Source organism: Hemibagrus wyckioides, linkage group LG11, assembly GCF_019097595.1.
Source record: "Hemibagrus wyckioides isolate EC202008001 linkage group LG11, SWU_Hwy_1.0, whole genome shotgun sequence".
Taxonomy (NCBI): Eukaryota; Metazoa; Chordata; class Actinopteri; order Siluriformes; family Bagridae; genus Hemibagrus; species Hemibagrus wyckioides.
The window spans coordinates 11,236,411-11,249,292 of NC_080720.1; the positions used below are offsets into that span (position 1 = coordinate 11,236,411).

General features: G+C 36.0%; 1 protein-coding gene and 1 non-coding gene across 2 annotated transcripts in view; both read left to right on the plus strand.

Moving 5' to 3' along the window:
* The first annotated feature begins 215 nt into the window (after positions 1 to 215).
* Positions 216 to 12,882, plus strand: part of znf644b (zinc finger protein 644b) — a 42,404-nt gene continuing 29,737 nt past the window's right edge. The window contains exons 1-2 of the mRNA XM_058402516.1: positions 216 to 329; positions 10,729 to 10,850. Of these exons, the coding sequence (XP_058258499.1) occupies positions 216 to 329; positions 10,729 to 10,850 (236 nt within the window). The remainder of the gene's footprint in view (positions 330 to 10,728; positions 10,851 to 12,882) is intronic.
* Positions 306 to 387, plus strand: trnal-aag (transfer RNA leucine (anticodon AAG)). The gene has a single exon. It is a non-coding gene; the product is annotated as a tRNA-Leu (tRNA).

Here is a 12,882-nt window from a genome sequence, read left to right on the forward strand (position 1 = left end):
GCATGGGTTCAAATCCCACCCTTGTTGTATGCATGCCTCCCCTTTACAGCTATGCAGTGGGGTTTCTTGCAAACAGTGTGCTTGGTCCATGCGACTGTGCTAGAGTGAGAAATGTGCAGCTATGGACTGCCAATCCACATTGCAAAGCCCTTGTGTGTTTGGATCTTGCTGTTTTCAAAAAGACTGCTTAAGAGAGTTTGGTAAAGGAAGCGTACATGGTACAAACGTTATGTCACCTGCCAGAGTGCCTCGCTTTCTCGACCCAGCAGGCCTCCTGTGTCTCCTCCACCCCCACCCAGCTTGTGGGTAGTGTGGCTGAGTGGTCTAAGGTGCTGGATTAAGGTGCCAGTTTCTTTGGGGGCGTGGGTTCAAATCCCACTGCTGCCACTATGGCTTTTTGGTCCTACCGCACTTCATGTGGCAATTTCACATATGTCCACTAATCACCCTCCTTGAAGTGTCACCTGTGGGTTGAATGGCTTCTAATGGCACCTAGAAGGCACCTTTTGCCTAATATTTGAGTATGCCTGTATAATATTTTCTTTTAAATGGCAGTCACAAACTGAGAATGCTTGGACCGCATCTCCAACTATCTACAAAATTAAATATATTATACCAAGAAAGTCAAGTCTAGAGTCAAGAAGCTTTTACTGTCATTTCAGCCATAAGTAACTGGTGTAGTACATAGTGAAATGCAAGAACGTTCCATCAGAACCCTGGTGCTACATAAAAAGCAGAGCTACATAAAACAACACATAACACCCTCTGGAGTCATTACAAGTTAAGTATACTACTTAGTGTGCATTATCATATTTGGGATACAGTCCTGAATTCTCTTGGAATTGATTTTGATTTGGAACCTGCATTTGTAAGAATAATCTGTGTAGTGCAGCCAACAGTTACGAAAGACTGTTCCTTAAGCAGCTCACAATGGCATTTTTTCTATCAGAGAAGGCGAGATTTCAAAATCTAACATCCTGTTGCTTTAAACAGTGAAATTCTAAACTGTAGTGGACTCTGGCACTACAGGATGGAATTTGGTCCCCATGGGTTCAGACGTATATATATGATTGCCTTGAGTATTTATATCAGCTGTGTGTGCTGTATGTAAATATGTATGTGTATAGGTCCAGAGTGTGCTCTAAGTGTATGTGTGTGTATGCGTTTATAACTCAGACCGCTTACACTTGCCAAAGTCTGCATTCCACATCACTGCAGTACGGCTCCAGAGCACACACACTAAAAGTCGGTTGTACAGGAAGTTGCTTGGCCGCGCAGGGCCGCAGATGAAGCCAGATTGCTGGAACGTGATTTGGAGGAGAGTGTACTGATCCCTCTCTATTCTCCTACACAATGACACAATGTCTGTATAAACATTCACAACTTAGAAGAGCATAAATCACTGTCATATTTCACACCGTAGCTAATTAACCGACCAAAAAACAAAGATCTGGTGCCAGTTATGATTTATACAGATAAGAATTACTACAAAATAACATAAGTCAGTAACAAAATATCAGTGTGGAAAGTATACAGCGATTATGAAAGGTAATGCTATTCCAGTATAGATAATGTTATTCCAATATGGACATCATTATAACATTTAATAATAACATAGTTTGTAAAATGGCACACTGAAAAATATATAGTGTAAGATACAGAAAACTGATATACTGTGCATTCATTTTGTGTACTTCTTTTAACTAAAAACACCCAATTTGTAAATTAAACAACCTGTAATAACTGACTGCATTTCAACCAACAAACTGTGTTACTTTTCACATTTATAAAAGAAATGGATATAGAAAGGATAGAGCTGTACATAGGCTGAATGCACAAAAAAAGGTGGGGATGGTGGCAGACCTTCAAGTTTCTCTTAAAACACAAAACAGTTTAGTTTAGTTAGCTAAATATATAAAATACTAAGGCAAAAACACTTGGTGCAAATCACAGGGATGGAGTCAAAGTGTTGATTGCAGATGTCTAACAACATTCATCCAAAGGGGATTTCACTATGTTTTTTTAACTCTTGCATTTCCTATCAAGTAGAGCCCAGATTAGTGACATACAGTTAAGATTGTATTGAAGATGTGCCAAGTGCAAGTTTATTTCTACAGTTAGAGTCCTTTTTTTCACGAAGAATAAAAACTCTTATGGAGGGACAGAGTTGAAGAGCAGTAACAGTCTGTAGTGACTTAATAATGGTGCAAACAAACAAACGAATAATAAGCAACAACAACAACAACACACTTTAAAACCAAATGTTAAGGATTCAGTTTTTATGAATCTTTTTAAGATACGACAACTTCTGATGAAATTATGTTCAATGAATGATCTACACTGAGCTAAAGGAATGACCTTTACCTATATGTATAAAGTTATTTTTAAATTAACACTTACTTAATAAATTGCAGTATAAATCATTTAAGTTAATTACTCATGATAAATCAAGTTGATTCAACTAGTTTTTCTTGTCACATTTTTTGCAATTAAATAATTGCCCAGTAGTGGTAGCTTGGTTGTCCAGTCATCCACTGAGCTACACTACTTACAAAGTTTATTCATTCAATAACAATAATAAATTAATTTCAGTTTAAAGTCCACAAAATATTACACTGATGTAATTAGCAATGTCATCAAAATAATGTTTGCACCTTAAATGGTTTAATTAAATCAAAAAATAGAATATTAATCAAGAGTTCAAGATCAAGAACAACAATATTATTACTAAAAATAATTATATTGATGATGATAATGATGATGATAGAGCTGATTACGATGACTGTGTTTGTGAACAAACATAGTCTCTTTTTAAGTAGGTTTTCCTTGCAAAGCTATTTATTGGCTAGTATTAACTTAAATTGCAAAAGTACTGAGAAAGAACAGAGAAAAGAGTTGGCTTGAAATTCAGCCATCCACCAAAGGACTTGATTTATTTGACGTCGCCCAAAGAAGAACATTTCAGCCAGAGGTCTTCTCTTTTTTGCTCCGGTAGCCTCAGCCAACATCTTTTATTCCTTTGTAATAATACATTAAGCGGAGTTACAGCGGTGCTCTATAATTCATTGACTATTCTCTTTATAGAGGGATGTGGAGAGGCACAAATCGCTTCATTGCAGTAATGAGCACCAACAATGGGCAAAAAGGATCACAGGCCTTTTCTCTCCTTTGAAAAGAACAAAAGAATCAGTGATACTTAGAGCATTTTTCTCTTTTGTCTGACTTCCTCAGATATCCAGTGGATAGAAAACAAATATCATAGCAACCTTCCAAAGCGAGCTAGCGTGTAAAAGTAATCAGTCTGCATCACTCATCCAAGGTCTCTCCGTTCTTGATGAGTTTTGTGTCAGGATGAGATCAAAACAGGAGGAAAAAGACTTACAGTCTACAATTTCTTTGTAATCTACACCCTTTTCTAACTTGTTTACAAGGACTGAATCCTGCGATGGCCTGGGATCTCTTTTCACAATGAACAATTTAATTGGTATGATAGCTTTAAACTCTCTGTTTTCATAATTTATAATTGCCCCGCTGATGCTTTTTCCATAACAAAGCGCAAAGCAGCCTCAGCTACAATACTGCACTTTGCTGAGTTTACTGACATTCAGGGCTCAAGTAAATCAGTCAACAAAGCCCCTGGCACTGAAAGTTTACCGAGCACCCAAGTTGGAGTTTGCAAGCTAGGGAAGAGCATGAGTGATAAAATGGCAGAAGAAAGGGGAGAGCTACACATTTTTTTTTTACAAAGTATATACAGAATAACTGCAGTGGGAGGCCAGCCTGAGTTTAAAAACAAAGATTAGCCAAGTATTGAGTAAACGAAAAGCAAAAAAGCCTGAAGGGGAAAAAAAAGCTCTTTACCATTCTTTACCAGTTTGTAGATTTTCATAAGGGCAGATTTTCATAAACGATTCTATGGAGCAGCCATGAATAAATGATGGAGTACCGAAGCTGAAGATACAAAGCTGCAGTTTTGTAACACAGCAGCCAGAGGCAGTACATGCAAGCCTCTTGAGGCTGTGCTACATATCACGGTCAAAATCCACAAAGGGCAATTCTTTACTGGTAAAACAGGCAAAGATCCAAACCAAGTGATACTAGACACAAGACAACAGGAGAAAGTATGACTAGAAACTATAAAAGGAGGGAAATATATATATATATATATATATATATATATATATATATATATATATATATATATATATAGATAGATAGATAGATAGATAGATAGATAGATAGATAGATAGATAGATAGATAGATAGATAGATAGATAAAGAATACACAATGAAACAAATGACAAGGACAAAAAAAAACACTGAATCATTATATATAATGAGAGTATATTATTTATTTCATATGTATTTTAATCATTACATATTTAAAGATCCTTTAATTCATGCCAAAGTACTTAATAATCATTTATTATTTATTTTTTAACCAATAATGTGCTTAACAAAAGTTTTGAACCATTGTATCATTAATATGATGCTCAAAATTCATCCATAAGCACACACCAAACACACAAAATAAATTCATTTGATCAAAACATCAAGCCCAGTGACCAAACAACACAACTGTAGATACAGTATTTTATGTACTCACACAATGAACATCTAAAGTGTAGAAATGTTATCTACACTGGCCAAAGTTTCTCATTACATATGGTCTCCATTTTTGTTTACAGATAGCAAATCCCTCACATTCTTCCAAGGACCAAAATAGATGCTGTATTGAATGTTGGTATTTGTGTTATAGTGGTCTATGATATTGGTGCACACATTTGTTTCCCTTTGGACCCAGATCATCCACTATAAGTACTTTTTCTATCTATCTATCTCAAATTCAAATTTTATTTATCACATACACAACAATACACATTATGACCTGTGGTAAACTATAATTAAAACAGAATAAAATTGGACTAAGGATAGAATTAAATAAATATTTAATAAAAAATTACCTGTATAGATGGTGAAGGGCATATATATATATATATATATATATATATATATATATATATATATATATATATATATATATAGTGGAAGTGGAAGCGCTTCCCCGACCACAAAGAAGAGTCCATTGTCCACTGTTGTGACAGATCTCTCTCTCTCTCTCTCTCTAGCTAGCTAGCTATGTACTGTGGATAGATAGATAGATAGATAGATAGATAGATAGATAGATAGATAGATAGACAGTCACCCTCTTATATTCCTGTAACAATTGGAAGTTGGAACTGTTTCATTCATATAGGATGCAGCTCCTTGCTGGACTGTATTAGAGGTTAACTGGAGGACATCCTGCCACCTTGTGGTTCTGTTGTCCACTGCAATAAGCAAATAAAGGTCTGAACCCTGCAACCATCTAGTAAAGTCATGTGTATTATCTTCAGAATTAATGCTTAAAGATTTGTACATGTATTTGAGTCAAACAGGTTTGAAGAGTTGAAGTAGACTGGGCCTGTTTATTAAAAAATGGAGTGTGGGTACAAATTCCAGTAGCAGTATTGATTTTGGCAGCGAATGTGTATTTTTAGTCTTTAATATTTAGTCATTTGGTTACTGGTATTTTTATGTCTATCACCATGAAAACTATGAGGTTGTGTGCCTTGTAATTTTCAGTTCATGAGCACCTGAGAAATACGGAAATTAATCAAACAGGAGGATGTTTGTGAAACGTGTAGCTAAAATATGAGGGTCCCTTATCAGTTATATTCACTTGGTGAAAATTGTCCAAACATTATATAAAAATTAAAAGATCTTTCTAATATTCCCCGCAAAATAATTTTTAATTTAGTAATTAATAGGCAAATGAAATAATGTGATGTATTTGCTTACAAAAAAATAAGTGCCATTCCAAAACATTTCTCCTTCATTGATGTGCTTTGAGTAAACTAACTTTTCCAGCAATCATAACAGTGTGAGCATTTAATACTTGGAGGCATTTATATGCTGTATACAATTAATAAAAGCAACTGATTTCAGTAACTTTGTTCAGATGTTATCAGGTACGCTAGTTTACAATTAACCTGGCATGAAAGAAATGCCATTTTCTTATAGCTAATACATTTTTTTCAACTAAATGTACACTTAGTGGGTAAGATTTTGTGCTTGTTAGTAGGTTGTCCCAGGTCCCAGGAAAGCTACTGTTCACTATTTAGCTACAGTTATCTGTTAGCCACTTTGGGAAAACCATAAATAAATATAAATAAATATTATGCGTTGATGAAAATTGAATTAATTTATCAGTTACATTTGAATGTAAAAGTCATTCATTCACCTTTATAACTGTTTTATGATGAACTGCAGTTCAGGGCTACAGTGGGTCTGGAGCTAATCACAGGATGACTGGATGCAAAGTGACAGAATTCACCCTCAGGGCACATGTACATTCACATCTTTGAGCAAATTAAAAATTGGGAAGTCCACCTACAAGCATGTTTTGGACAATGAGAGGAAACCACACAACCTGAAGAGATAGACATGGGGTGAACATGCAGAGAAACACTACAAAGACAGTAACCCAAACTCTGGACTGAATAAAGGACCCTGGAGCTATAAGGCACCAACACCACCTGCTGTTCTGCCCCATGGAAAAAAGGTGAAGATTTTATTCGTCACCGCACAACCAAATTCTTTTCTTTACATAGCCCAGCTGATTAGGGAGTTGGGTTGGAGCATAGGGTCAGCAATGGCGCAGCACACCAGGAGCAGAGAGGGATAAGGGCCTAACAGTGGCATCTTGGCAGTTATGGGGCTTGAACCCCCAACCTATTGAGCAGTAATTCAGAGCCTCAGCTATTGAGTGACAATTACCTTGTCTGCTACTACATCTCTAGGAGCTAAGTAGAATAATGTCAAATGCTTTGCATTGTATAATTCAGGAATTAAAAAGAATATTTTTAATTTAATTTTAATTTAATTTTAACTTTCACAAAGTTTTGGTCATATAGTATATGCTTTTATGTGGACATTTAATTTAACTTTTTGCTTGCTACTTAGTAAACACATTGACCTAATATGGAAATTATCATTCATATACATATCATTCATATCATTCATCAAAACATATACCCAAAATTATTCCACCCTCGTCTTAAACGGCTCTGCAATTGATAGGATTTTTGTAGTTGCCTTCTTGGACTTACATAAAACAACAAAATAACCTACATGCAATTCCAGACACACAGTTAAAGACCTCAAAGGCTTCAGATATTTTGACTACTACTAGTTTATGCCATGCTAGCTAGTGATCAATACTAAGGAGAAAGGAATATTCTACATATAACAACTGAAACTCTTTGAAGCAATTTTATGTATTAAAACTGAACATCAACTTGTTTGACCTTCTACACCCAAGAGAATGTTATACAGCTGACGATGAACATTTGTCTGTTTCCCACCACATTTTGCCTAGTACAATAGAACCTTTTGATGTCTACATTAGAGTTACTGGCTAGATTTATATATAGACACACATCCATCCTAGTCTTAGCAGCTATGGCCATAGCGCTGGCTAAAAAGTACAATTACCAAATCCAGGCAAGAGTTGTTGGTTTAGATTCAGTGCTCTTACTTACCAGCATTACTGGCCTAACTCCACAGATTTGCAGAATTCAGCCCCATGCGAATCATCCGCATGCAGGTTGTGCAGTATCAAAGCTTCCTTAAGAACATGTGAACTTGGCTGAGAGACCTTGAAGCAACCGATGAAGCAAAGCGCCTTCCATTAATGTGTAAAGAGTGTGGTACTGGAGACACATAAGAGATGTGTGCTCTCTATTAAAGTCAAACTTCCTCTGGTGTATTGTGACCTGTGTGTCATTTCTTATGCCCTGTTATTCAAGTTGGTGCAGTGGAATAATAACGCGTTTTTCTGTGATGATGTTCCAACACCATAGCTCCAGGCAGAAGCTTAGTCTGCAATGCACAGGATCAAAAAAAAAAAAAAGCAAGCCAGTGAAAATGAGAAAAGTGGCCCCGCTGTAGCCCAAGGTAGGGAATAAATTGCAGATGATAACTAGCAGTGCCAAGCACAAACAGCATAAGAAATGGTTTAAGATTCTCTCCTGTTATATCAGACTCAAATCTGGCAGGTCTGGCCATTAAAAGAATTATTTCATGCTGCTAATGTCAATTTTGTTTTATCATAGAAAAGGTATAACAGAATCTCCTTGACTGTGCTCAGACACGGCCAGATTATATTTTTGAAATGACTTATTGAAGAGTTGTGCAGTCCATAAGAACAAAATGCATGTTTATTTTTGCCACTATCTAACTGAATTTACAGCACTCATTGACCGATTCCTCACCGACTATATAACTATAGAAATACATTCATGTACATGTCTTGAAGACTTGGCAGACTACTTCCTGAGGGTTAGAAAGCTAGATTATTTCCATAAATATTAAATAATTGTCTTCTTACAAAGACATCAGTGTTTATGATCTTTTTATTAACAAGCATGTAAATATTTGTTTATTATTATTTTTTGACTTTATACAACATATAAGGTCTACTGAATTAGTTGGTACTATTGAAATACTAGACTGTTAATATGAGTGTGTTTATATAAACTTTGCAGCAAGAACTGTAGTTATAGCCAGGCTGTTGTAGAAAATTTATTAACACCTTCTAGCCAATCAGATTCCAGAAAGAAGGTTCAGAAATCCATCCTCACAAGTAACCCATTAGATCGACTGATACCCTGTCTATCTGACATGTGGTAGTCTGTAGTTACAAAGGCCTTCAATTATACACAATACATTCACTCTCATGCCCATTGCACTTCAATTAAATTGTATTAAAGAAAATTACAAATAAAACTTTTATTATTACTGCTCATATGCCAACAATCAACAAGCTTGTGGGAGCAACGTCTTAAATGAGACAACTTCTACTGCATTATGGAAGCGAATTTCAGGGATAAATATTCAATGTGCACAGTGCACTAATGAACAAATAGGATAATGGATCAAAATTGTAGCCAATGTAGTGACCTTTTTAAATTAACTGGTTGAAAAGAAAATGGAAAACTTTGTGAGTTGTGTCCCACAGGCAGTGTATGTGTCAGTGACACATTTCAGAGCTGTATCCTAAACTGAATAATACACACAAACCAGTATGCCTAAAAGGTAATAACACCAACTATTTAGTATTTGGGAAGTGGGACAATTAAATGCTGACTTCTTTGGTGCCTAAAGTCAGGTTGGGATGATTTTCTTGACTTCTAGGAGAATAACCTTTTTCCTGATACTTCCAACTGACACCCTGGACAAAACACTGACTATGAGTTACTATTTTCAGGGCAAGTCACAACAGCTCAGAACATCAGCTTATCGAATATTTCTGTCCCCTGACACTATAATCAAGTTTATGTATTTACTTTCTTAACAACTGGCGTGTTAAACTATGATGCTGATTTTCTCATCTACGAAAACGTGACAGCATACAGACGGAACATCAACTGTCTCAGTTATGAAAACCATGTAATTATGCAATTACAACAATTATAAGTTTATGTAATTACAATAATTAACTTGAATTTCATTTTGTTGGAGGCTTGTTCTGTGAGATAGATGATAAAAATGTCAGTACGAGAATGTGTGTCTTTAGAGTTTTTTAATAGTAATAGAAGTGATAGAGTGCTAAGTGTGGAAATGTTTATTCTTAAAGAACTCGAGCACAGGCTTTGCTCTATGGACTTTTCAGTGAAGGCTCAAAGGGAATATTTATTTGCCTCTATATTTACTGCTTCCTTATTATTTGTATTTCATTCAAAGTGGGCACAGTACGGATAAGTCTACCTCAGTGTTATGACTGCCTGTTAATGACTAACATCCAATATGAAGTTGCCCTCATGTTTTGGAATCTGAACTCCAGCGCCTTTTATATGGACCTTTTATTGCAAAATTCATTCACTCATTCTTCGGTAACTGTTTTACTGAGCACAAGTTGGGGGCCATCGCAGGGACCTTATGCACACACATATTTACCTGCCTGTTTTTGTATGTATTTGTAAAGGTAATTGATTGCAGATTTGCATATACTGTCAATAAAACAAAATGTCTTCATTTAGATTTCAGATTTTTTGTTGTAGACCTATCTATGGCAGAAATCAATACGAAGATATTTTTGATATGGACGAAATTTTGGTGCAGTCGGAATAGTCACACAGCTTGAGTCACTCTCTTTGTGGAGTTTCTGTACATGTTCTTTATAATAATATAAAATATATCATAATAATAAATAAATAAATAAGTTAGTGCCAGTGTGAGGTACAGTAAATACACATAATCCTTCTGAGGACAGCGTACAAAACACAACTCTTTTTCAGTAATTAACTTTAAACCAGAAGGATTAAAGTTAACGTCAGACACTTCTGAAATATTTTAGATTTTAATTTCAGTCATTAAATAAATGAAGACTGTTCATCATATGCAGAAGTTTTTAGTCTGTACACTGCTCTTAGCAGCAAGTTCGCTCAGGAATGTATTAACCTTAGCCTCTTTTTTTGGGAACAATCCATATTTCGAGGAGGGGATCATTTTTAAAACTAAACACCGCGATTGTTCAACAAGACAACGTTTTGCAAACAAATAATATAACTGATTTAAACACAACACCTTCCTGTTCGTGGTGTTTGTTTAACGAGGTGGAGTGTGTTGCGGGTCGCTGTAAGCTGACGTCGTGATTTTCCGGAACACCCCTCTCGGAGTTTGTAGTTCAACCTGCGGAATTTAAAGGCAAAATGGCGACAGGGTGATGGATGGCAGGCGAATATCCAGCACTTAACCGAGTGTCATGGCGATCTTGTCATTGCCTACGAATTTCCAGCGTCGGAAAGGTAGGTCTGATACTCGGTTACAAGCGTCCGCCATTATCCATTTGATATTTAGCTCTAACGACCACCGACAGCGCGGTTGTGTCCTTTGGGGTTGGAGTCCTTGGGATGAAAGCTCAAAGACACGGTTGTAGTGGAAATGGACAAAATGGCCAAGTCAGTGTGTGTCCGTACATTATAGTACTGAGTCTCTATTTGGAGCATACTGTTAGTGCTCATCATGGGATAATATTTTAGTGTCACCCCACTTGATCAGACCTGCTGGAAAAAAAATATATAAGTTTCCTTAAATCAGCACAATATAGAGTCATTTAGATATGCTCATCAAGTTTTACACACATGATCTAGTTCATAATATTTTATTAAGCATTGATTAGGATCAGTTATGTTGGAGTGTGGAAAATTCACCATGGTAATTATTCCTCATTAACAAAAGTTTCATTGCCACTGCAAGCATGCAGACTTTGACTGTTTTCGTTCTGGGGACATGCTGTATTATACCCATACATGGCTGGTGGTGTTAGGGTGGACCTGGAGTGCTGTCAGTCACTAAAAAGTCAGAAGATTTGGCCCACAAATTCATACATCAAACTCTTCAGTCTGTCCAAGATGTGAGATTTGATACGTCGGTCAAAACCTCAAGAATCTATGTACAATGTTATCTGCTATCGTTACTAGAGTAGCCCGCAAAAAGGCTTATCATGTAGCTCAGTAATCTCAAGGCAGATCTTTTGTTGAGCATTAAAAACAAACTCTGTTCATAATACATTTGGCATAGTAAGGCTGGGAGAAAATGGCTAGATCTATGGCTTAAAGTGCTTGAAACAGCTGGCATTTGACTCAGCAAAAAGCCCAAATAAAGTGAAAACCATTATTATGGCGAACAGATTTATGGATAAAGGTTACATTGCATGCTGTAAGCATTCATTAGCTTGGAAATGGAAAGACCAAGAGTCCTCTAAAAAGTTAAAAATGAGCCTGGAGAGATGAGATAAGTGTGTCTGCATGCACAATAATAGTTTATGCATGGGGTTTTCTCTTAGTGGCCAATGAGCCTTTTAGAAAATCCACAGATGCCCTCAGCCCTGTATTTATTTTATGAACTACTCAAATGGTAGACTCATTATATTCAGTTGCGTACAATAATGTGCTGACTGTTTATTGGTAACAAAGAGATTTTTTTTTATTCCTGAACTTTCCGCACATCAGGTCCAAATTGACATTATTTATAGGCTTGCAACTTTTGTCAGTTGTAATAAACCTATTTAATTCTAGTGACCAGTCAAACCGGCTATACGAGCTCTTATAATATAAAACCTGATGATGACAGACAGCCTCTAACAAAATCACACAAAAACATCCATACAAGCATAGAACAGTATCTTTCACAGCGCTAAAGCCATTATCAGATCTATTTTCAGATCTAAACTCATAAACCTGGAGATAAATATATTCTGGTTCATAAGTCTTTGGACATGGATTTTGCCAGTGTATATCATTACAATGGCTTTGAAATGAAGCAATCAAGAAGATGTGAGTGATTTGTAGATTTGATTTGATTTTTCTTTTAATTTCTGAGCTAATTTTAATCTAATTGGGTAACATTGATCATTAAAATCATATGCTGATTGCTTCATTTCAAATCCATTTTGGTAGTGTACAGAGGCAGAATTCTGACAATTTTGATACTGTCCAAATACTAGACCTGACTGTAACTATGTGTACTCTATAATTCACTAACCTGTAGGTTGATCTCATGAATCCAAAGCATACTGTTCTGTGACAATATCCTTATTTTGTTTGTTCAGGTGCAATTTTCCAAATCTACATCATGCTGCTGTATTATTTATAGAGAAAGTCGCTTATCTGTAGCCACCCTTGCCTGAAAGCCATAATTGTGCAGTATTTTTCTCATTGTGCTGTCTTGGACATAAAACGTTTAATGAATGTTTAGAGGACTGTAGGTCACATGATATAACTGTTGGGATTTTCTTTATATCTGAACATTAAGCAGTCTGACCTTGGTCTGAATTTG